Raw genomic sequence first — 27,165 nt, forward strand, 5'->3', positions numbered from 1 at the left:
AGACATCACATTCTATTCATTCTACTTGAGTCATATGTTGACCTTGTCAATTATTCGCTTGTCAGTCTTGATTGCTTTTATATGAGCGTATATGTGTGTGCCCTTCTTATTCCATTAATCACATGTCTGTATCTTTATTTTGTCTGACCATAAATATTGAGTAACGCTTGACTAAAATGGAGTTGGCTTCCCAGCCATCCTCCCTGCGCGTCATTTTGCTCTGTTCTATTACATTCACCTTACATACAAAATATATGTATTCAAAGGCCATTCTCGTGAATTGACTTATCTAAATTCCGTTATTGACTAACGTGATTTAAGTCGACGATGATATACGAGAAAAGGTGATAACAATCATTCGTACGATCTTGGAGTCAGATCATCGGGTCTCAAAAATAGTGAGCTCTTCAACGAACATCTTCCGATCTGAATGACGGCGAATGAAATGGCCCCAAAAAATATCAAACCGTATGACCATAGGTTCAGCAATTACATCCGATAGAAGTTTCATAATCCTAGGGTGAATATCGTCACGACAACTGGATCTATCAGGTTTGAGATGCTGAATTAGTCTTAAGACAGTACCTTTCTCAATAGCTGCAGGATCCATCAACATGTCACCACAATCACAATTAATCGTTGGTCGTTCCTCATTTCTCATAGAAAACACTGCTGAAATATTCCGATAAAGCTCCAGCTATTCCGGCATAATCTTTTGCCAATATTAACGGAGTTTCAAATTTTTCTCGACGGAATAGAAGAAGCTTTCGCTTAACAGGCTTTCGTACCAGGTAGCAATGGATCACTGATGTCTCCAGGCAAGAACTTTATTATATTTAACGATAGAAGAGAAAACACTTGTAAATTAGAGCGAGAAACTCTCCTTAGTCCCCAGGAATATTTCAAGTTTTATCTACTGTTGGCCAGGTGTGTGAAGTTAGCAGAAACGTAGTTCGGGAAATGTTTAGTCAATTCCTGCCTTTAAGCTCCATTTAGATTTGTGTCCCTTTATGCTAACGGCAACGCATTTCCCAACCAGTTAACACAATCTGTAGTTTAGCAACCGAAGAGACTGTCCTCACACATCAACAACAGAACAAGAACCGAACCATGGGTTCCCAGTTTAATTATGGGAGCATGTTGTTATCCAGCCAGTGTTTTACCTACGAACTGGAGGGCTGCATCTGTCGATCCATTTCACAAGACAGGATCAAAAAACTGCAACGAACTACAAAACGGTGTTACTTTACTCCGATAATGTCGAAATCCAGAGATAAAAAACGGGCGGTGCAGATCCATATACACTTCAGACCAATTTATAAGTCTTGGTTAGTTCTTCTAAAACTCGTATAATGCATGTTGACTCTACAAAGTATATCTACGTGCACATTGTTGGCACAAAAGCACACGTCCATTGGACCGTGGGAGCACTGGTGTCCTTGGTCCTATTTAGCAACAATCTATGAGTAATATTGAGGCATTTCTGATACGTCGATAGCCCTTCAAATGTATCTTCGAACCTCTTCATTTTTGACTTCTGATTTAACTGGGTCGGCATAATTTGATTATAAAGATGTTGTTATCTCCCAACGAAGAATGAGTGAGTGGTAACTGCTAAGAATTATTTATGAACTGTCACTACATATATTCCTATGGTACAAGCCCAGAATTACCAATACTTCGGCTTTTAAAATCCCGTGTGAAGTCGAATTCTCTTGACGACTCTGATATTATTTGCAAACAATGCAGCCAGCATTTCTCGCAATGCTACAAAAGTGGAACTGAAAACCCTACCAATACATTTCCATTGCTGACATCTAGACACCTATCAAAAATTGATTTTATACCCTCCAACATCAAGCAGGTCATAGCTGCTTTGAAAACGTCTTATGACGTTGGACCTGACGAGATCCCTTCATCATTTGTGAAATATGGTAGTAGAGAATGTCCACTACTTTGTTTGGAACTTTTCAGTCTATCTGTGGAATATGGGACCCATCCATCTGTATGGAAAACATCTCTTATCATCCCTAGATTCAAACAGGATCACGTAGTGATATTTTTAACCATAGGCCAATTAATTTAACATCCGTGCTCTCAAGAACCATGGAAAAAATCATCCACAAACAGCTATTAACCTTTTTACTTTCGAAACGTCTTCGTAAACAGGACTCACACATTTAGTCAATTTAGAATTCAAGGATGATTTGGATGACATACTTGAATTGTGGGTGCGCGAAGACCCATAAAGTACATTTTAGGTGTGCATTTAGCACTACAACCTAAGTAAAATTTCTTTTTTCCCTCCAAAATTTAACAGTAACATCTAGGAACACAATGTTAAATCTTTCGTGATTATCATGGTAAATGAACTAACCGTCTAATCTGTTCGATAGCAAATGAGTGCGCCAAAAATCACTACTCTATTCATTTTCATTATCGAATTTGAAGTATCCGCGGCGGGTTAGCATAAATCAAATGAGCGGTCTCGAGTACTTAAGTTCAACACGAAATTTTTATTCACTTGGCTGCAGCAGACATGTCCACAGGTAATTAGAAGTTTAATCTTTTTAATCGCTTTTCACAAGATGGTAGAATTCTAGGAACAGGCAGTCGTCGCATAATCCAGAAGTGGAAAGAAAAACGTTTAATATATGTATGGGTAAAACTAATCATGCTAATTTCATCTTTTGTACATCCTAGTATTCTCTAACTAGTGGGGGCCAGATGTTAATAGATATCAGCCAAAATCTTAAGGAAGATAGATGGGTATATTATTATTCGTAGCTTCTTAGAACATTTTACATTATCGTGTTCCGTTACATTGAGACTATACAGGGTACCAAAAGTCCATAAGAAGGATATCCCCTTACTTCATATACCTAATATAGATAACTCTCTGTATCATTTGGTTGCTAAATGGTTATCTGGAATTTTAAAACCCATTAGAAATCATACCAACAGATACAACCCTCTTGATTCACTTGATTTTGTCTATTCAATAAGAAATGTTGACGTAAATGGTGAAAATGCCACAGGTATTCAGAGTTTGACAACTCTTTGACCAGTAACACCTTCTATATGAAGCGTACCTACCAAGTGAAATCAAAAGGCAGAAGCGAGGAGGTTCGGAGATATATTTGATATGCTATCATTATATCGAGAATCGTCTGATCTAATCTGGCTAGCGATTGCAGTAGATGTTGAGCACGGCGTTCCCACTCGTGATCTGGTGCGGATGCATGACCGAGCGCCTTCAGCTAGGTGAGTCCATTAAAACATATGGTCAGCATCCAATGTCGAATACTTACAGAGCTAGTTATTTTGGGGGTTTATTTACCGCTACAATAACAAAAATATGATCTCACTGGATTAAACTTCTTACAATTATTCCACCAACAGAAACTTTATGTTTTGGTGTGACCATGTTGAAAATGACAACTTTAATATTCTCACCCCAAAACATTATCTAAATGGGCCACATCTACGAAATACTCTCAATGTGCGATTCGGATTTAATAATGATTTCTACGGACAAAATGAAGTTGCAGTAGGTTTGTGGTGGTATTGGTTCATAAAAACACGATCTTTGAAGATAAACATAATTAATGAGATATACATTCGACAAGTAACACTTGAAGATGGTTAAAAACGATGAACGCGAGAACAATAATCGAGATGGCATGGCTCGGCGTTCAGGAGTGGTCACTATACGTAAATGTATTTCTTTCTACCCAACTCAAATATATTTCTCAGAAATGCCAGACGTCACAATAAGACGAATCGATGTGGACTATGTTGTGACTTCAACGTGAGAGTGTAGTGGCATTGGATCACAACCACACAGTCCTCAAAACTGATCATGAGACTACTCGGAAAATAGATATTAAATATTTAACGCGGAGAAATACCTATAGGGCGGGAACAATGAATTGGATTAATTGAAGTTGATCGAATGGCATGGCTCGGCCATGCAGGCGTGGTCCCTGATGAATTTTATTTTGTCTTTTATTCATATTCAATATATTGTTCTATCTCTAGCCTAAGCTTGTTCCACATCATGTATTGGTGATTGTTAAGATACGATGAGTTGGTATAGATGATGGTATGACTTCTGCGTAAGATCTTATAGATTAGGCAGTTGTATCATGACAAGTCTACAATCTTAGAATTAGGTCTATTATTAGCGCGGTGCTAATATCATAGTAGACCATAATTCTGCAGGACCTTATAGATTTGGAGTTCACTTTATAACAAATCTACGATTTTGTGATTAGTTCCATTATTACTGCAGCAAAGATAAAAATGCTAGTACTGAATCAGATCATAAATCTGCGGATTCACCACTGAGACCCCGCTTGGCTCATCTTTTTTGGCTAATCAAGAAAATAAGGCACTTCAACCAGTAATTTCGAAGTTTTATTTAGATCGGAGATATAAGGATGATGGTTTCAGTATTTGTGAAAGATATGAACCTGTATGAAATTTTGAGTAGATTCAGTAATTATCATTACTGAATTCGATTCACATTAGCAGTAAATGCGTGCGACGAGTCTCGTTTCCTTGAAAAGAATGTCAGGCGGTTCCCTAGAAAAATCTACATCTACATTTACACTGAACACTTCTGGTCAGTATACGAATTTCCATAGCTGGGACCCATTGAGTAGAAAAATATGCTAATTCACACTTTATCCCCAACGACTAGGCGAATATGTTATAATGACAGAATAGATGACGAATAACCTCAGATCCGACGGATACTAGTCAAAATTGGCTATTCATCTGGACTGTATGATATAAACGGAACACCAAGATAACAACATAAATAAGGACCAACAGTTTAAAAGAAAAGTGTTTTTAAGAACATCGAGTCCCCTGAATAGAACATTATACTCAGTTAGGATTCGTATTGTCTTCTCAAGCCGGCATACCATTTAAGGATCTGTTAAAGATACAATTCTGCTTCGGAACACATTGATGTGGATATTTAAATTTATTTTCTTCCGCTGGGCAGATTACATCAATCCCACAAAGCAACCACTTTCTAAACACTTCCCGGGACATCATCTTGTGCATCTTTTGAACGGAGAATGCAAAACCATTACCAGTTCTATGTAGAAACGCCAAATCAATTTTGAACACATCGGTCTATAGAAGACTACCTTCAAAATAAACTACGAATTCGAAAGTACTGGAATGAAGAGAAACGTGTGGTGAACCAGACGATGTATAAACATGAAAAGTATCAACAAAGTTATTAAAGATCAATAGTAATATATATATATATACCAGTTAATTGTTACAAATACAATAAAGACTGAGACTTTACTTAAGTTCACCAAATCGATGCGTTTTCAGCTTTAGTCTGGTACTGAAAATACACAATTATAAATGCTTGGTAATTAAAATCAGGTTGACGAACTCTCTAGTATGGTATGGTATATTCCCACTCACAGTCTATAAATGTAGGTAATATTTGATTTAGATTTCAGTCAACTCAATCACAAGCGAAAATAGAACGAGGGATATGTGTGTAGCAATGTATTTGTTACCAAGCAACAGTATGTCACGCTATATAGTTACACAACGGAAAGTGTGCTCAAAGTCGTTCACTAAAACGACAGGTACAGTCATTTAATGATAAATATACATACAGTGAAAGATTGAAAAAATAAATACAAATGATATTAAAAACTATTTAACAAAATAAGCTTGTCAGGTCTATCTCCAGAGACGGAATTGTAAATTTTATGCGCTGAGGGTTTAGGGGCCCATTAATTCGGGCCCGAACTCTGCGTGCAAAATTGATGAGCCGAACCTCTCATCCTTTCGTTTTACTAACTCCCTTCAGCAATATTTCTTGGTCTTTTCTTGTTGTGATTACTGTTTTGAAATTTTAAACCGTAATTGCCTGTTATTATCCTTTACTAATTTTTCATGATTATGGTTCAATCGTTATTTACGTTTTCCGTTTATCTAAGTTCCCGATTACTACGCAACCTCTTTTGACATTTGAAATCTCTAATCACTTTATGGTGTAATTTCTCCTGTCATTCTATAACCTTACATATGTACCAAGAAATTATTGCTCGAATAAATCATGCGGTGGTGGTCTCGCTATTTTTTCTGCACTCATTTATATCAATACATCTTTTTACAGGTACTCACGAGGAGAGAGCCCCGTTTACCCTTACCCTTTGTCTCCTGTCACGGAGAAAGTTACCTATCCAATCTTCTACTGTATCATGGATTCCAAAACGTTCCAGTTTGAATTAAAGACCAGAGTGAGAGACCTTATCGAAGTCATTATTTGTTACTAACTTAGTGTTTAAGCGATGGGCGTTCCCTGAAATTATAGCGGGGGTTAAACGAAAATGGCTACTTAGGTTACTACCAAATAAATGTCAAACTGGACTTTGAATCATTCAACTTTAACGTGTCCTTTGTCAGGGTTATTGGTGTTAACGTTTTCGAATGGATTTCCCGGAGCGGGTTGATTGTGTCATTGACGGTACAGGTATGCTGGGAAGTGCTGACGTTACACCATTGACTATTAATATTGAAAATAGTCTAAATTTTAAATGGTATTTGCACATATTTCCTGTATTCTGCCAAACTAGTTTAGTATTTAGCTAACTGAGCTTTCTCCTTCATGTGGCTATTATCATGTTTAGTGTATAGAGATTTAACACCTTTGTTTATTATTTCAGCGTTATATCACCATTTTGTTTGCTCCTCATACTTATTTTCAAGCATTCTACTCCATTTGTATATGTAAGGTTTCCTGTTCCCGACTTCTACTTGCATCCAAAACGATTTGTAGATCATCACACGATTAGTTACACTGTGAAGTAGAAGTAAAAGGTTCTTTATAGTGCCTATTTGTCGTGTGAAAAAGTTGCGATGCAGTCGGTGAGCAAAAAGATTCGGGTGGGATGTCTAACTTATGGAATCTCTTTTGCCTACAACTTGGTCATCATGTTTTATTTCCAAAAACCAGCACGATAATACCTTTTTTAAAAACAGATATGTATGTTTGCAAAGTATGAACAATAGTCTTTACTGTCAAAGACTAGCCTGTTATATCAGTCTAGTTACTTTAGTTACTGTTGAGTTCATGGCTTGTTGAGGAAAAACGAATACAAGTTTTAAAGTCTGCTCATGGGTCCGACTAGATTCACTGAGGTTCTTTTCGGCTCTTATTATGAAAAGTGGATTTTTAACAGATGATGTAAATCACAACGCATATCAGACTCAGTCCCGCGTAGTCTTTGAGTGGTGAGTCTATAATTTTCGGACGACCTTTGAGTGATGCTAATGTCCACCTACTTAGCAAAGCTAAATGAGTTATCAACCTGTATAAAGAATAAAGATTGTGATTTACAGTTGACTGTTGGGTTTAGGAATTTGTTTTAGGGTTTTCATTATTAGCTGATATCAGCTAAAACGCTGAAATGCTCTTTAACCAATGCTCTTTAACGAACTCCTCGCCAAAATCAAATACCTGTTATCCTAAATCTGGATAATTCTTCCACAGATTATAGCTCAGTGATTTACCTAAGACTTCACTGAAAATTTGTACTGATTCACGGAGCTCATTTTCTTCGTATTCCAGGCTTAAGTGAATCTCTGATTTCTGCAAGTTTATCAATATTGGGGAAACAAATTCTTCATATCGATAGGTAATTTGGACTCATGATTTGTATGTTAACATATCATAGAAATGTTTATTATGGTGGAGTCCTTGCATCTTTACGATTCCCTGAATTCGAAAAACTTCTCAGTCAAATTGTAAGTTCATTTCTTACTTTAAATATCTCTATTATGATTTGTTAGGAACCTGACTGCCCCAAAAGTCTTCCAATCATTAAAGATAATTGTTTAGATCTCAGTGAGATTGAGTCTCCTTTGGTCACTCACAGGTCATCAGAATGGTTTCTAGGGTGAGTGCTATTTGGTGTTTTTTAAATTTTAAATCTATTATTTGGTTCAATATCATTTCAGATAGTCCAACGCAAAACCCTTGAATTAGGAGGTGTGAAAACTTTTTTCCATTACATAACATCGGCTTTCTACTGTTGAAATATTTTTTGTCTAATAAAATACAGTTTTCGTATACCTACTTTTGTCGAGATATCAGTAAATTCTGATATACCTACTGAAAATAGATTAAAATAGGATCTAAAACGGTATTAGCGGATGGTAACTAACTGGAGATAATTTTTTGAGTTCATAAGAACCAAGATGTAGTCATGTAAAAAGTCATCGTCACTGAGATAACTCGTGTTGATTTCTCATAAGTTGTAAATTAATTGTTTAATGCCAATATTAACACATTTTGTAGTGATACGAAGATTCGGTACTGTTATCTGTTTTTTTATTACTACTATTGGTGATAGCTGTGACGACAGTTTGGATTCCTATGATGATAATGATGCTGAAAATTACAGTAATGTGAGCAGCAAAGTTATTAATGATTCACCAAACACAATGGCATTGCCTAGTGATATCACTGTTCAACACGATCATATTAGCACTGAGATTTCTAGTGTGGTTCGCGAGCTTGGAGAAGAACAAGAGAAATCCAATGGGGATGGACATGAAAATGTTACAGTAACCGAGCAAAAATCTGATGACGCTGATAAGATTGTTCAGAGCCAAAAATTATGGTCTCGGTCTAAACTACGGAACGCTGTGCGCCTGCATGATATAGACATAGTACCAAAGGTAATGTTAATGTTATTGTTAAGTACACGTGTATTAACTATTAATTATTAAGCCTATTATTTTCATCAATTTCAGTATCACTTTTGTTTACCATGGCTAAGGGAATCGTTCATTTAAAGCATGCGTAAAGCCGACTCAGTACTTTAAGCACTCGAATGGGGGTTACTTTCCCTACTTTGTATTTGGCAACCAAATAGTATCTCGAACTTTTGAGCAACTACTGTAATGTGAGGAAAATGTTAATACTCATTTTCTAAATATAAGTTTATGTACCAAGCACTAAGTCACACCATATGAGGACCAGTAGTACTCACCTAGGCGTGAAAGTAAGGTAATTTGAGTGGAGTTTGAACCTGTGGTATGGCTTGAGTCTCGTTACTCAGGTTCTTTTCAGTGGTCTCAGATATGCTAGCTCCATACCTTGGGTCAATGTAATATGTTATTCTTAGGCCCAACATTTTCTAACCTGTAAGAAGTCAGCATCCCTGCAGACGTTAGTTGCTTAAGGGGAACACCCTGCTGCCACCACACTTCATGACAGTCAACAGTATGACTTCACTCTCAAACCTCGATTTTACTGCTTTTACCCTTACTTCTCTTCAACTGACCTCCCTGTCATGATAAAACCTAAAAGAACAAGTGTTTCATCCAATATAGTGCGATCAAGTCATCACAATTGTCAAGCACGACCACTACGTCAGGGTAGCAGTTATTGTCGTTGTAATTAAATCCCTAAGTATAAATTAGACTTAGATTATTGGTGTAGGAACTCGACTTTCAACTTCCAGATCACCGGTTCAAATCCTATACATACGTACAATGTGAATGAACTCAGATAAATCTTACTGTCCAATCACTATGCTATCTGATTTATTCTTAACGTTCAGCTAAATTCACGAGTGCATATAAGATCGATGTACACTTTTTCAATCGATTCTATGTCTTTACTAAAAAACACTTGGTTAACGCCCAACAGGTGACCATTTATTTACCTCACAGAAAGGCATGGTTTCCTTTAATGTGATGTATTTGAAACATAATAATCAGATAAAACTTATTTGTGTGTCTCTAAATATGAGTGATGACACTCATCTTTCAACAATCGTGTTGCGTGTTCGAATACCGTCACAACAACTTTTGTTTGTACTGACTAGTACTATCACTAGCTATTAGGGGAAAAGTGTTTGGCTCAAAACTGAGTACATGAAATATAAATAATTGGTCCAAACTAATTGGCTCAACTATTAGAATGATTCCGTAGTTGAAATATAAATCTAAACCAGTTAAAGCTGTGCAGTTGCAGTGAAAAAAGTGTTTCTTACTAAATCAGATAACAGCCTAAACCTGTGTCTTGTCATCAGTCTAGTTCGCAAACCATAATCTATCGAAATTCCACTTCTGCGCTCACTACTATTATGTGCACTACTTATGCGGACAGACATAAGTAGTATGTGGTGGTAATTGGGAGTGAAATGCGTACTGGCAGAAAATTGAAATGAAGAGAACAGGAAGGAAAACAGAACAACAGCAACAGAATCGAGTGTATAAAAGACGACTCAAGAAAGACGTGCAAATTATGTATTTAATGTATGATTTTCTTATTTTACAGAGGTAGTGTGATTGTGTACAAAACAGTGAATCGGTTTAACCAATTCTTCATTCACTACACTACTATTGTCCCATTATTGAACCTCAGCAATATTATGGTCTTATCATAGTTTGCTTTTCTAACAAATTTATTCCTAGCCATTCAATTGTATCATAGATTACACCTGTGAAAGTACCACTGTCTTCTATCAAAAGAAAAATTACTTGGTAGAAATTAAATTATAATTAATAGGTGTGTGAGTTAACTACAACAGTACAGTTGGAATTTAACCAGTTCTACTGTTTATTAAATTTTGAAGAATTTCATTAATTATAAATTGTCTAAAAGCAATCATTCGAATATTTATATAGTCGATATCTATTTAGGGTCTAATTAACGTGAAATTTCAACTCAACTTCTATGTAACGTAATGGTGATTACAGTCCCATAGGTTAGCTTTCTAGATATTTTAATATTATATTCTTCCTGCTAAAGTCTTGTCAGAATGCATACAATGATTTGTCTCAGTTAAGTGAAAGCATTTAAAAGTTAGTTGTGAAGACCACTTACAGGATTATGTATCTTATGGATTCGGCTGATATAATGGTGTAAGTATTTTTGACGAATTCCTTCTAAGAAAAAAAGAATGTTTTAATTTATTGATCAAGATTTCATTTTTCATTATTAAAATAATTATATTCGATAAGGTGTTTCAAATTGACCATAGTTTGCAACTGTATTATACTATATCCATTAAGGTGTCGGATTATTGGTAATTTGACTTTTCATATCTGGGCAATATATAACAAAACTACTGAAATTACTTAAACTAATTACTTAGAAAACTTATCTCTGACTGAAGAAATATCAGCATTCAAAGCTGCCGTGTCTAACATGAAAATCCGGGATGCGCGTTTCACCACATATGGGGCTTGTCAGGTGGATGTACCTGTCTCCCAATGTTGATGTTTATAGCGGGGCTTTAACCCAGTACCTTTCTCTTTAAACGCCCAATCCACTATCCACTGAGCTTGTGAGTTCTGATATTCGCTAACTTATTTAACGAGGATTATTAGGAATATGAGTTATTCCATTGTTGATGTTGGGAACTGCAGTTTCATCAGTCTTTCTTGGCACATAACCATCATAGTGACCGTACCAAGGCCATCCTCATAGGATACAAATATACCAGCAAAGATTGAATACTACCAGTCGAGTCAGTGTATGGCGAACTATCTGATTTTACAACCACAAGTGGTGTCCTACAAGACTGTACTTTATCTCCAGTTTTTTAAAATTTCATCAAAGACCTAATGCTGGAAACAATGTTTTCGCTTACTGAGTTTTTGGGAATTGGTATCCTGCCAGAAAGTCCACTTGTTGACTTGGAATACACAGATGACATAGTCGTGTTTGGTGAAGACGCTGATAAAATGCAGTCTTTTTGTAGCATTTGGCAACAGTGCCAGGATGTTTAGGATGTGTTTCTCCCCCTATAAATACAAATTGTTGTTTAGGACTGACCTGCTTCCATACCTGAACTAAGTAGTCTAACGCGTCGACAACTTCACTTATCTTAGAAATTTGCTCAGCCCTAATGAGTTGGTGTCTAACGAAATCTCTACACGGATTCAGAAAGCTCGTTTGGCTTTTGCCAACTTACGTCACGTGTGGTGAAGGCGAGGTATCCTCTTCTCAATTAAGGGACGAGTGTGCTGTGCTGTTGTTCGTTTGATTCTACTTTGCGGCTGCGAAATGTGGACATTAAGAGTAGAAGATACTCGTAAGGTACCAGTATTTGATCTCAGATGCCTTAGGAATATTGCTCGCACCTGCTGGGGTCGCCGGGTAAATAATAGTGAAGTTAGACGCAGGTAAAGCAGTTGATGAGGTTGTGAATCTTCATTGACTGAGATGGTTGGGCCACGTGTTACGTACGCCTGAACACCAATTACCACGATGCGCAATGCTGACTAGTGTAAGGGATATTTGGAAGAAAGTTAGGGTCGGCCAAATTAAAACGTATCAGTGCTTGAAGTCGTTAACTTCTAGTCTGAGTCATGTTGGTAGATGCAGACTACTTGGTTGGGGTCCGCGTGACTATTGTAACCAATGGTTGGAGACTGTGGGTGACATGGCTCAGAATCGATCACAATGGCGTAGGTGTATACACTCCCTGTCTTCCCTTAAACTGTGAGATCAAAATTGCTTCATATTTTTCTTTCTACGAAGCAATTCTTTCTTCCTGTAGCATATCCTTATATACAATCTTTCTTTTATATATTACTACCATTGAATTAACTAGTATAAATTCGGTGCTCATTTTGTTGTACTAATGAGGTATGGTAACTTGGACCGATGCATATATGTGCCTGGTCCTACGATGTAGCTGACTGACTGCAAAGATTGAGGGTATGTCAGTCCCTAATATAAACAATGTGATAACTCGAAAATGATATGAAAATATTAGGGATTAAAGCTGCTATTTCGTATACACCAAATATTCACTCAAAATGTTAAGAACTGTATGATAATAAATAAACAATCAATCATGAAAATAGATATCACAAAGCAATAAGTGATCTTTCACTTCTATTTATCATTATCATAAATTTGTTTAGTTGTATTGTCAGTTTATGCATTATTGTGATAACTCTCTTTGTTTTCAGATAATTTATTCGCACAGTCCTGTAGTAACTGCACTTCAACGTGCTGATGTAACAAGATATTTAGAATTTCGTTTTGTATCACGCCTGTTAGCTTATATTGGTAATAATCAGTGCACACAACAGTCTGGAACAGTCTCAAACAATGCTGATAATCAATCTTCCTCAACAAATTTTACGGGTCATGTAGTCAAAGTAAGTGACTACAAATTTTCTGTTTATTTTTGTTAGTTTATAGTGTAGCTGGTTTTCGAACATTTTTATGATTAAAATTTATTCAAATTATTAAAGACTTATTTGCATGTTATCATCTCTACTGTTTGCATTTTATTTAAGTTGTTGAGGTTGTACAGTTTTAATTACATGGTCTTCTCACAAAAAACTACAATATAAAATACTAGAGAGTGAAAACTGTTTCATTTTGACTGAATAATCCCCATAGTAACATTGTCATTGTTAGATCTTGAAAATCTTTTGTTTGGTCCTTTATACCGAATTAACTCTCTAGTGTTACTTGAATTTTGATATTTACTCTAAAAATTATCTTCAAATTCTTCATTAGTAAATTATTTTATTGTCATTGATTTACAGTTTTATTATTAATGAGTATATGGATATATCACATCTTATTTTTTTATTAGATTCCTGTTTGTCGTTCTGACGTGTTTAAAACACGTTTATTAAGTTTACATCAAAAAAGATCGTTAGGTGCATTTTTCGAATGGTGTTTTCATTTAATCATTAATGATACTCAACGCAGTACAACACATTCTAAAAAAGATGAAGATTATTGTGGTAAGTTTATGCTATGTATTTATTTGCTCTTAACATAGATATTGTGTTTTGATGTATGTTAAATTCATATTGATATGACGGGATTAAAAAGCGAAATTACATTCTTTTACTCATTGTGATTTTAAGTCAAGAATACTTTCATTTTCAATTCAATGTGATATAATTACTCAGTATAGTTTCCCTGTCTGATATTTTTTTGGGTATAACACTAATTTATTTGAGTGTGGTGTTTGTTCAAGATACTAAATTCTTGTATTTATTTACCTCAACTATTCTCAGCATGACATATAGCATTTGTACCAGTCTTGATGTTCTTACTTCGCGTCGTGGGAATTTCAGTGGTTCCTAGTTTTACAAGTATAAGTAATAAGCGATTCCGATATATCAATTAGTGGTGACCAGATGTAACATAAGGTTGGAACGTTATCGGTACAAACTTATGTAAAGTTGTGAGTGAGCTTTGTTAAAATGGCTGATGGCTCTTTATTTTTAATGGCTTTTCAGACAACCTTATTAAATAATATCTGTTGACTGACGACTGACTAACTTCAAGACAAACATTTCAAAGTTCAACCAGTAAAGTGAGCCCTATAATGTTAATCAAACAGATAGTGTAAGGCATTTACTGATCAATCATATAAGAACAAAGTTGTACCATATATAAATTGGCCCCCAAATGCCCTGGTATGACCGAGAGTGGGGTGGGCCCTCCCTCCCTCTCGAAATGCTCTCACACGGCCACGCGTATACAGCCTCTGCCAGGGAAGTTCTACTCACTGCCTTCTCGTGGCGGGGGGTGTTGTTTACGAAATTGAGAGGACGAAAAGCGAATGTCCGGCGCTTTAACCGGATTCCAAAAACAATGGTGCACATGGGCTCCAGTATCCTGCGGGAACAAATGGCGTATGAACCAATTGTTGGTCACCGGCTACCATGGGACTGCATCTCCTCACGATTCTCCACTGCCTTGTGGGTTAGACCTTTAGGTCAAAGGCTCGGGGTGTGGCCCCCTAAGAAAACCACCTGCTTCGGTCTGGGCACCCGGACAGTATCACAGCCCTCAAACACATCGAATGATTTATGTGGTGCATATCTATTTGGTGCCTCCTTGTACCAATATCTATGTGTTAAAATAAATAGATAATAAATGTATAAATTGACGTTAATACCAGCTAGTTAGTGTTATTCTTCTTGCACAAAGTACTTGTTAGAATTTTATGGGTGATTAAAAAATTCATATTTGTATGAATCAACATTTAAAACAACATGTTTTCTTATTGCACAAGACTAGAAACTGTGAATGAAAATTCAAATGTATATTCTTTCTTATTTCTATCAATATAAATATCAATAAACACGCATGTAAACATAATTCATGTAGATTTCTATTCTTTACACGGGTTACTGATTATAATGTGAAAAAAGTATAACATATTACTGAGATTAAATTAAATGTTGAGATTACAGTTAATCACATCATCATCATTTCTAATGTAAATAAGCAAACTACTTGGAAATAAAAAAATATTTAAAGAAGTATTAAGACTAAGGACTTTGTCTGAAACCAGCCTTTTCTAAAGTTACTGCTGGTCCCAAGCCGAGATATAGGAGAGTTAGGTGTAGGATTAGCAACTCCATACCAAATGAAAATCTCATTAAAAGAACACTAAACATAGATGTCATTTAAACTGTGTGCTGAAAGTTCAAAATCTTTATATTGAGTAGTTGTGACGCCTCATAGAAAAATCTGAGATTCTTAGGAAGTCACGAAACTGATATACAATCGTTATCGGAAGGAATCCTGACAACCACAGCAACAGTTAATATAGACACGTGGAAGATCAATAGGGTCGTTCAAATAGCCACAATAATGAGAAAATACAACCTGGTCGTATTTTCAGTAACTAAAATCTATTGGACACAATGTCTACCATTGTAAACGGTAAAATCATCTTCATGTTTTGCCTAAATAATATGAAAATAAAGGCTAAGTCACCATATATGGCAAGTAGAAATCTTAAATGTCCTTCAAATTCACAATTTAAATGATTTATTGTAGTATATTATTCAATAGTTAGTATTTTCAACTACTTATAACATGTAGCTTAAAACTTTCCACCATTAAACGAGCGTATAGTCTATAAAATATGTGTCAAACTATGATAGTGGTGGTTACTCCTGTTATATCACATATATTTATACCTAAAAAGGCATACAACTGACTATTTATAGCATCAATGGAATATTGAAATACCTACAAAACAACAGGTATACTTTACAACAGATGCTAAAACATCTTTATGGGTTCATGAAAACCATCAGAGCTTTGATCATTTGTGCTTTGGTTTGAGATTAAGCTAAGTTGTGTTAAGGAGTAGAGTAATAATAATTAATATCAATAGGTCATACGGCAAAGTTCTGATTTCTCGCAGACTGGTTTATTTCTTGGTCATTCGGATCCATATCAAAGTTTGTAATGTTGAACAATCAAAAGTTGGGAAACTTTATTTCGGTAACCAGACATTGACTTATGAAATCACCGATTGTTTACCTTAATCATCCAGGTTAAAACTACGTAGACTTTTTTATTGTGGCCTTTATAACTTAAATTTTCCCTTACTATAGTTTAGTGTTTGGTACTTTATCACGATGCCCCATTGTGATACATTTTATGTAGACGGATCTGTCTATCGGTTTATGACAGTATAAACCACTGTAGGAAGTGTTTCGTATTGTAGTGAACAAGAAAAGGAGTGGGGACAATCGTATGTACTTGAACCCGCAATTACAGAACATCTCACTAAAATCTGAGAACCCTACAGTAAATACTTTGCAAAATATCAATCCATTTTCTCAAACTTGACTGTTTCTTTTGCAAATATCAGTCCATCGTCTCAAATTTCATTGTACTTGCATTTTCATACCAATTGCTTTCCGTTCCTGTTCTTTCCTTCTCGATCTTCTACTGAAGTACATTCTATTCCTTCCTGTCGTTATATACTACTTATGTGTATATAAGTAGAGCACACCACAGTATTACTAAGCTCCTTATATGAAAGCCCACTGAAAATCCTTATCTAGGATTTATACATCAACCGTTGTTCGTTAGAAGTGTCTATATGTCATCATTTTTATTGGTGACTTCATCTTAAATACAGCCTTTCTTGCTACTAACTTTTCAGGAACTATTCTCTTACTCATTAGTTGTATATATCAGTTGTCATTCCTTACCTTAGAACTACTCCGTATTAATATTTATTTTGCACCAAAAAACGAGGAAGTAAAATACACTTGATTTGGATAAGTATGTTGACAGTTTACTTGTGTTGACTGTGGTGAAAGATTTATTCTATACATGTTATGCCACTTCCATTCTTAAGTGTCGGGCCACTATGGCTTCTTGGTTTGAATCCTCCTTGTTACACTTTTCTCCTAACTAAGAAACGGATTTCTGTCGATTCTATCTGAAGTGAACGTAACTATTGAACTATACACATCGTATTTTTTCAGTTTATCTATTAAATATTCGTATTCGATTTTAAAATTAATTTAAAAGTTTTAACAAATGTAACTGTCTATTGTCATTGGTTTGCATAATTCGTTTATTCTATTTTGATCATAATAGTTATGCAATAATTAATTGCAGTATAATTAATATCGATTCATTTGTATTTGTACATTTGATTAATTTGTTTGCTTCTCATCGAGTTTTTCTCTTTTTTGCTTACCTTTTTCCTTTGACAATGAATTCTCTTAAGCATACGAAGATCGACCTTTTCAAGACTTATTAACTGAAAAACGTAAACTTGATGAATTTACCCAACAATTATTAATAACTAATCTATCATTCAGTAATCAACAGATTAAAACTAAAGAGGTGAGGTATATTGTTTATTGAGAGTGGACTTTTTATTAAGTGGTTTTTGTTCAGTTTAATTGGAAATGGATTCATGATAACGTTTACCTGTGTTTGCCAACGGTATATTTATAGGCATACGAGTTTTCTCAAAAAATTTGATCAAATCTCACGCCAGTGAAAGTGATCAACTGTTGTTGGTCTACCTGTATGAAAACATCGACTACTGATATTTTAAAATATGAAAATCCCATTTTCACACGATGTTTCTATAATCTCTACATTTAATTGTGATGGATTTCTTAGGGTAACGTAACAAATTTTGGTGGCGGCTGATGTATTTTGTGGAATTTTGATTTATGTAGTGCTGTTCAAATAGAAAATTTTCTTCAGTAACTTGTTCATTCAATCATTTATTACTTCAATGTGTATGATAGGGAGGAACTGAAATAATTACTGAAGTATATGAACTATACTTGTTTCAACGCCTCATTATACTCAACTTTATCATTATTCAGTGGATATATGGTTTTGACTACTGTGATTCTATTAAGGGCTGTTGGCTCTGAAGTCTGTTGAAGGCAATAATCTTCCTTCCTTGTTTTGGTCATTTATAAACCACAAGTATCCTGCTATATGATTCTAGATTGTTCCCTTCTCAGTGTTTTTACTAGTAAATCATTCATATGAATAAAAATTCCGATTGTCTGCCTCACCAATCATTTTTCATTCAATTTCCTTCAAGCAGTTAATATAATTTTACTAGATGGAAAAATGATGTGACTACTTTGTTGTAGTGATAACCTCAAAATACTTTTCATTTTAAAGGTGTAAAGTATTATTAACAGGCTACTTTTTGTGATTATTTCAGTTTCGGCAAAAAAATGTCACGTGATTTTAATTTACTCATTACCTCATCTGTTTAAGCAGTAGCGTTATCTCTCAGAAGATCATACAAAAAATCTCTAAGCTTCATTCTCTATATGGTGTGTAACATGTTTCTGGTATATGTGACCGTTGCTGCCTACAGATAAAAGGTTGTTCGAGCTAAAATACGAAGTGAGCTTGGCTATTGCTAACCATTGATTAAGCTAGTGAATGAAAGATAGATGTTAGGTATGGGTTTTTTTCTGTGGTTTATTCTCATTGTATGCAGTAGTTATATAACGTGTACCCATATTGGTTAATCTACGAATTCAGACTCCGACTATGACAAAAATTGACAATTCAGTGTGTGAATCCGAACTGACCAACTTGAGGTATATAACTGTTGGTCTAAATAAAACGTGCAGACGCCAGCAATTAGAGTTTAATTTCCATGGTATTACTGCTTCTCGACTGGAGACAATGAACTATTTTTAGTGAACCATTTTTAGTACACCATCGTGGACGGCAATTGAACATGGCATCTGATTTACCTATGACAATAACTTTGTCGTCGTTTGCCAGTTGAATCAGTTATCATTTGAGGCTCTACTTCATTAAATTCAATCAACACAGTAGTTTATTACAGGCTGGTATATCTAACTCTGATTCCTAATCAGTGGAAAAACTGGAATAATCACTTATCTATTCATTTATTTCAACCAAACCCCGATACCTGACTGTTGAAAAACAAATCTTAATTGTTAAACTACAATTCCTAATTTTGCTGTATAAAAAAGTTCACCGGAAACTCTAAATCCAAATCATCTTATACTTTGTAAGAAACTCCACTAAGTTTTGAGGTTTCATGAAATGCTTTATTTTTGATTATATTGTAATAAGATTTATCCCTATGGGGTTAGGAATAATTTCCCAGCAATGTAACTGTGGTTTTCCTGCCGCTGAGGAACTACGTTTTTGTCTTTGTATTTCCGAAGGTATATATTCATATCTGAAATCAATGTCATATTGTCTGACTGCTAGTACTGATCACATTTTCAGTCCTGTATGAGATCATTCACTATCTGAATAACCCAGTGATAAAGTCTTACTATAATATGAGTCCAAATGAAATCTAAAGTCTTAGTTCCCTGAAAATCACAAATACTACCTTGTTTACAAGTCTGACTAACACGAAACTTAGTGACTAGGTCTCTTTTCTGTTGCATAAATCCAACTCACATTTAAAACATTGTGTTTAACAAGTGCGAACATATTTCTTAAAATCTTTGTTTACTTTCAATAGGCCATTTTTAGAATTCGACGATTGTTATTCTCTATGGGTCGATTTGGACCATATCCAATTTTGTGGCCAATGTATGGTAGTGGAGATTTAACTCAAGGATACTGTCGGTCAGTGCTATTTGCCATGTTTTATTAACTGAAATGAGTTTATGTTCCTCATCTGTAGATGACACTGAAAGTGATCTTAAACTACATCCGCTTCATGGCATAAAAATACTGTTTATTATGCCTTTTCCTAGGATTACCATATAGTGCTGATAAAATGTCTTCAGCATAAATGCTGCCCTGTGATATAATCATTCACCTTTCTGCTAGCTGCTTTCAGTTTAAATCATGCCCCAGTTTTTACAGTTTGAGTATCTGGATAATAGTTTAGATCAATTACGTTCTAGTTTTTGTGTAGTACCTCATTTGTTCTGGTCTCGGCCCCCGGGTAGTATTTGTCTTGTTAAACGCCCTGCATACATAACTCCTTAGGAGTAGGTGATTTGGTAAACACACATCGGTCAACTGTGCTAAAGTGTCTTTCATTCAGTAGTAACGTCAGTGGGGTAAGATGGTACATAGGTGTACTGAATGGTACATTTTCCAATTGGATATGCCTAGACTTTTACAGCTTTGGAAATGAACTTTTTCAAAAGAATTCTTTTGTTTGACTCATTTTTCTACGACTTAGAGGGTATATTAAGAATATTTGAATAATGAATTATTCATTTTTATAAAAATAGTATTATCTCTCTCTGTTTACAAATAATAATATTTTCAGAATGTCAGCTGTTTTCGGTACGACATTTTGCCTTGGTTGTAAAGTAGAAAAAATTGAATATATAAATTCAGAGGTAGATGCAGTAACTCAATCCGTTGAGAATATGACCACCAATATGAAAGATGGACAGATAATGACAAGAGCTGACTCTTCATCATCGTCGTCAATGCCAAAGAATAATACTGATGATGAATTCATTGTTTATTTATCTAATGGTAAAAAAATAAAAACAAAATGTGTTATTTTATGTCCAGAATGTTTACCTTATTCTTGGATTAGTGATTTTATTAATCAGTAAGTTGTTTGCTAATAACGCTAGGATCTGTTACTGTTATTTTTTTATGGTCATATACACGATTCTCTTTACTACTTAGTGTCCACTTAAATCTACCTTATGAAATAAAAATGAGTTTTAGAAACTAAAGTTTATAATACCACATAACATTTAAGAAATTTATTGTTCGTTCTGTTTTTTATGAAAAACTACCCCCGAAATATGTAGTGTGGCTGAGAGTAGTAGGAGTTCTCTCTCTGTTCACAAATGCTCTCGTACAGTCGTGCTTTTACGGTGTCTGCCAGGGAATTCCTAGCCAATGGACTCACTTGATTGGAGTGTTCTTTACAAAATTGAAAGGACGTAAACAGGCCTTTTAGCGCCCAAACAGGGGTGGTGGATACGGAAAGTCAACGTAGGAGAGTTGGAATACCCTTATTAACAACATTTGTGTGCATGAGCTGCAGGATCCCAAGGGAATATTGGTGTACAGATCTATTTTTGGTCACCGGCCACCATAGGACGACGTCTGACGTTTTTCTGCTCCTTTGTATATTAGACTTCCTAGTCGACGGTTAGGGAGTGGACTAATAAAACCGACTGCTTCGGTATGAACGCTCAAGAATTATCTCAGTTCGCATACGAATTTTACTTTCTGTGGCACATACTATTTTTGAATACCAGTTGTCCTAAATTTTATGTGAATTAAATAAGTAAATAATCTACTCATGGGATTCACAACATCTTTCATTGTTGAATGAAATCCTGTAGGATTGAATGTTGAGTTGTTATTTGAATTATTTGTGCGGTGAATTAAACTATCTGTGTCTGAACTTATCAAACGAAAAGACTAAGGTTTGTGAGTTTTTTCCACAATCCTGACTGTTTACGCTTTTAATGGTTGCAATAAACGACATTTAAATCTATCTTTAATATTACCAGTGGTATGAAAAAAAGAGACAGAAATACGTGTAATATAGTATATCTTGTTGAAGAAATTTGTAGTTTTGAAGAATTTTCTTTCTCATAATTTAACATCAATTGAAGAACCACTACGAACCATAGATGTCCACTGAATAGTTATTTCACCCACTTTTGTATACACTAGAGCCTTCATGTTTTGCAGCGAACACCATAACTTTAGATTTGCAAATCTTAGACTCAATCTCATATGTATTCGTTAATGAAAATCGGCAAGATAGGTTAAAATAGTCGTCCAATGATATATTGTTCGCAATAGTTCTCCTTGACAAAAACTATCCTCAATTTACTCATATATCTCCATCACCATAATCCAAGATTTGATTTGATAATTTCAAATATATTGACCTCTGCGTGTATTTTATCATAGTCTTTTATCGTTGTCTTTATATACCTATTTTATGAGATTCTCATGTGTTTTTGTCAATTTTAATCATCAATTAGTTCATTTGATTGCTTACTTTTATCAGAGTAGCTTAAATTCAGTTATTTTCTATTAAATAAATACTATCTATTGTGACGGACTGCGTCCAAAATATGATACTGATATCTGATTTGCTACACGCCAAAACCCCCAACTGAACACAAGAATAAACGAGAAGGGATGTTGGGGTATCAAATAATATATATATATATATATATATATATATATATATATATATATATATATATATATATCACCTTAACCCTTATGAAATTAACCCATTTCTTAGCCATTAAAATGCACTTGTCCTGTAGGTCACTGCTGATTGCCATCGATTGACTTTCTCGTTAGGCTACTTCTAATTGGTTTACCATATCACTATCTTTAATACTACCTGTTGGTCGTATTTTAAAATTTCTAAATAATGCACATAATTTTATAAATAATATTTGAGTGAATCGATTACCCGGATGCTCATGCCCTAACCATAGCTGCTAATTTAAGAGGATTGGTCGTAAGTGCTTATATTGACGATCAATTCAATCTTTACTGTTAAGTGCACTTATTTTTTACCAACCTAATCACACTTGATAGAGAAGCTTTGGAAGAGGTGGAATCTTTCACGTACCTAGAGAGCATCATCAATGAACAAGGAGGATTAGATGCAGACGTAAAGGCGAGGATCGGCAAAGCAAGAACATGTGGAACTTAAAACAACTGTCAACCAATATCACAGTCAGAATCTTCAATCCGAACGTCAAGACCGTCCTACTGTACGGAGCTGAAACTTGGAGTACTAGTACAACCATCAAAAAGTGCCAATATTTACAAACAATTGTTTAGGAAAGATACACAATGTCCTTTTGTCGGCTACCATCAACGACAGCCTAACGTGGAAGAGAACAAACCAGTTTCCAACTGAAGAGGAAATTAAGAGAAGACGTTGAAGGTGAGATAGAACATACATTGGGGAAGTCATCAAGCTGCATCATGAAGCATGCGCTAACCTGGGATCCTGAAGAGAAACGGGGAAGAGGAATGCCAAAAAAAACACTGTGTCGAGAATTGGAAGCAGAAATGAAATGGATGAATAGCAACTGGTAAGGATTGCCCAGGTCCGAGTTGGATGGAGAATGCTAGTTGACGGTCTTTGCTCCTCAACGACGGTTAACAGGTATAATTAAGTACACCTATTCTTTAGGATCTTACCATGCCAGTCGGATTTGTTGTATAACAGAAAATGTAAAGTTCAATGGCGAAGTTGCTTTATTAACTGTAATAGGTTTTCCTGATATTAAGATGTTTTTCACATATAACAAGCATCCTAAAGTGATACTGCCTTGTCACAACAGAAGATCTAAAAATAAAAATCCTCGTTACTGACTTAACACCGTTCCTTGTTTGTGAAATGTTAATTGAAAGTGTCTGATACAGTCAGCCAATCAAAAATCGTCAAATGACAGGTGCATGTGATTGACGAAATAATAATTTTATTTTTAAGAAGTAGATACATATGCAAATGGATATTTGTGCTTATGAATCAGTTTAGTTCAATTGGTTTCCTTTCCTCTCTTAGCCTTCTCATGCAGTAGTTGGTTTGACTCTTGCGTGCGTCCTAACAGCATCCACTTTCATCCTACTATTCTATGCAAATTTAATTGGTTATTCAATACTCATAATTAACTCTGTTTTCTTTCATAGTTGGTGTGCCCGAGCTGTACTCATTACAGGCTCTTCTCTTTTACCCGATGACTGTAAATCGAGTGATGTAAGTAGTATGCTTTTAAATATTTTCAAAATGATTATCTTTTTTTCTGTACACATTATTGCCGATCATTGTGTGAACAATCTGTAAACACACAAGATTTATTAACATGGATATCATATTTGTAGAAATCTCAGGGACTAAAATTAAAAGTAACTCATCAGGAGAGAAGCTCAGATCAGATTTTCGAGGGCAACTTAATAGTTATTTTTCGATATTGGACTGTGAGACCTTCACAAAAATAATTTTCTTTTTCAATGTCTTTTAGAAACTCGGAGTCTAACTATTGAGAAACTATTTGTTCAAATTCACACTTAAGTTCTTACACAGATGATCTATATTATCATTTATAAAACCCTCGAAACATTATTTTAGGATTGAAGGTGAATATCAACTTAAGCAGCATTCTAATAACAAATTAGTTTCAACAAAAGCCTAAAATCTGCTAGTTTGTATTTTTCTGTATTAGATTGTCTGGTGAATATTAAGAGTAACATCTTATTCTGTCCAACAACAGATAATTAAACTCAAAATAATTTAAATGCAATCAAAGTCCTGTCTTCTAAAAGAATCCGAGTGAAATATCTACGCAAATTACAAGTGATTTCCTACATTTACGGTATCAACATATGTTTTAGGGAATTTAAAAAAAATTCTTTTCTCTTAGATGAAATCCAAAACAGTTTGTATGCATCAATCGTACTTTTGTACAACCTAATCGGTCACTAAAAAATAATCAGTGTTGTACCGTCTAGTACTTGAGATAGGAGATAAAGCCTGTTTTGATGTTACTGCCGGCATGGAACAGATATAGGTTCATGGTTTCTTGTTGATCATTTCCAACCTATATAATTTGTGAATAGTCAATCACTCGAACATAAGTGATTGTTTCTTGTCCACATAATTATTTCTTGTGACTTAATGAATTTGTTATATCCCATCACTGACCATTGCGCACAGATAACTTTAAGCAACCAATAAGCAACAGAGACAAGAGAGCTGATACTCTACTCTTGATGGTTGGCCCAATACTAACTAGCCCCGAACGGAGAAGAGTAACACAAGACCAATTATCTCCAATTTAAGATGGTCATTATATTTCAGACATTCATTTACATACATATAAGATCAGACCACTCGGTAGACTAGATAAATAACAGTATTAACACAGAAGAACGATACAAATTATTGGAAAAATGGAGTACCGGGTACACGAATCACTGGTCCTAGTTTATGAGTGAAAAATGTTATATCAGTAATGTACAGTTCAGATAAAAGCTTGGAACTGGGGTAATACGAAAATAAATAAACCAAAATACCTAACAAACATTCAATCGATATGTTTAAATAAAATCGAGAGTTTTTTACATCATAGTTAAATCGTCTCTCGTAACACAATTAGGTAACTAAATAAAACAATTTCATGCTTAAAATTACACTTGTTTAAATACTGTAAATTACAGTTATATTTAGGTATGTATTATGTGCGCTGTATCATCAAAAAAATAGACATTTAAATTGTGTTGAGACTTGCTTTATGACTGTAGGACTGACGACTTTCTATTTTACTAATGACGCGATGATCAACCAGTAACGACTCAGACCTTAAATCTCTTTTCAATCCAGTGTTTAGTCAGAAAACGAAGTACGTAAGCAGTTATCATCACTATAGTACTGTATTCATTCATGACTCGGAACTTGTACACTTATGTACTTTAAATACCTAACCTCAACATACCAACACCACTGACAATCACAGTGTATGCGTAACTCATTCATAAGTAATACTAAAACAATGCAGTGTGGAAATAATTGACTAATCATAATTCCGGAACTAAAAAGCAATAATAATGGTTGCAAAAATTCATAATTTTAATAGTTGAATTCATGAGTCGATCTAAGTTAGACCACCACTGAAAATCGGGAAGCACTGGACGACTGTTTCGTTCTAGAATGGGACTCCTCAGCAGTGCGCATCTACGAGCCCACACATGGGACTCGAACCCAGAACCTTCGTTCTCGTGCGAGAGCTCTTAACTTCTAAACCATACTATGACGAAACGGCCGTTCAGTGCTTCCAGATTTTTAGCTGTGATCTAGCTTTAATTGGCTCATTAATTTCATTTATTTAAATTACTACAATATCGACAAACCCCCATTCTGATGATAATTTATAAGTCAAACATAAGGCTTACATATAGACGAGTATAAAAACAGTATTTGAAGCGTTTAATAGTTCTGCAATGAAATATATAAAAGTTGTTCATAGGATAATTACATTAGTTCAAAATATCAAGATGGCGATTTGTGCGTGTTCTTCAACTATTTTCTTTGTTGTTGTTCTTCTTTTACAACCCAATATTTCACTCTTGCAGAGTAAATGTTCATTTTAAAACTTATCTTTTGCACAGATTTCAATACTTGCATATTCATTTAATGCAAACAATCAACAAAATGATTTATGCCTTGATCCTGTTATCATAATTGAATGTCAAGTTGAAAAAAATAAATTCTGTAAAGATAACTTATGTAAGTTTTTTCATAAAACATTGCTTTATTTTTTAATTTTTTTTGTGAAGATTTACACGTTACAATGCAGATATGATGTGTGTCATTAAGCCTTGAAAACTAAGATATAGAGAGCTGTATATATTTTGTCCTAGTTTAACGACATCTTAGTAATATATCCATCTGTACACCTGGGTAAATAATCGAACTCAGTTTTTTTACTTTCTTTTAACACAATACTTTAAACTCAGTGTACCAGAATTCTTATAGTTCGTATTTTTTGTTCAGTTTTCAATCAATTTATAGTATATAGTTAGTTCACTCACCTTCCGACCGTATCGTAATCATCTAACCATTCGACTAATGTGTCATCATCACGGTTTGACTTGTTGATTTCTGATAGATTGAGGATGGGGTGGATTTTTAATAATAGGAATAATGATATATTTGTAATGTCTCCCAAATGCTCTGGTACGACCGAGAGTGGGGAGAGTTCGCTCTTTTAGAAATGCTCTCACATGTCAGATGGTGGTTGGAGGTAGTCGACAGGAAACCCTGGACCTGGGTTTCGTGCTACTTGGCACTCGTCAGAAAGTTGTACCTGTAATCTTGAGGGAACTGGTGCTCCCTGACGGATATGATCCCG

At 34.9% G+C, this 27,165-nt stretch overlaps 1 protein-coding gene across 1 annotated transcript in view; it reads left to right on the top strand.

The window, feature by feature from the left end:
* The first annotated feature begins 6,450 nt into the window (after window positions 1–6,450).
* Window positions 6,451–27,165, top strand: part of MS3_00004254 (uncharacterized protein) — a 70,224-nt gene continuing 49,509 nt past the window's right edge. The window contains exons 1-12 of the mRNA XM_051212154.1: window positions 6,451–6,517; window positions 7,616–7,682; window positions 7,722–7,791; window positions 7,837–7,943; window positions 8,400–8,727; window positions 12,985–13,176; window positions 13,623–13,776; window positions 17,535–17,653; window positions 19,803–19,909; window positions 20,568–20,861; window positions 23,948–24,014; window positions 26,423–26,540. Of these exons, the coding sequence (XP_051073323.1) occupies window positions 6,475–6,517; window positions 7,616–7,682; window positions 7,722–7,791; window positions 7,837–7,943; window positions 8,400–8,727; window positions 12,985–13,176; window positions 13,623–13,776; window positions 17,535–17,653; window positions 19,803–19,909; window positions 20,568–20,861; window positions 23,948–24,014; window positions 26,423–26,540 (1,666 nt within the window). The 5' untranslated portion in view covers window positions 6,451–6,474. The remainder of the gene's footprint in view (window positions 6,518–7,615; window positions 7,683–7,721; window positions 7,792–7,836; window positions 7,944–8,399; window positions 8,728–12,984; window positions 13,177–13,622; window positions 13,777–17,534; window positions 17,654–19,802; window positions 19,910–20,567; window positions 20,862–23,947; window positions 24,015–26,422; window positions 26,541–27,165) is intronic.

This window comes from Schistosoma haematobium, chromosome 1, assembly GCF_000699445.3.
Source record: "Schistosoma haematobium chromosome 1, whole genome shotgun sequence".
NCBI classification, from domain to species: Eukaryota; Metazoa; Platyhelminthes; class Trematoda; order Strigeidida; family Schistosomatidae; genus Schistosoma; species Schistosoma haematobium.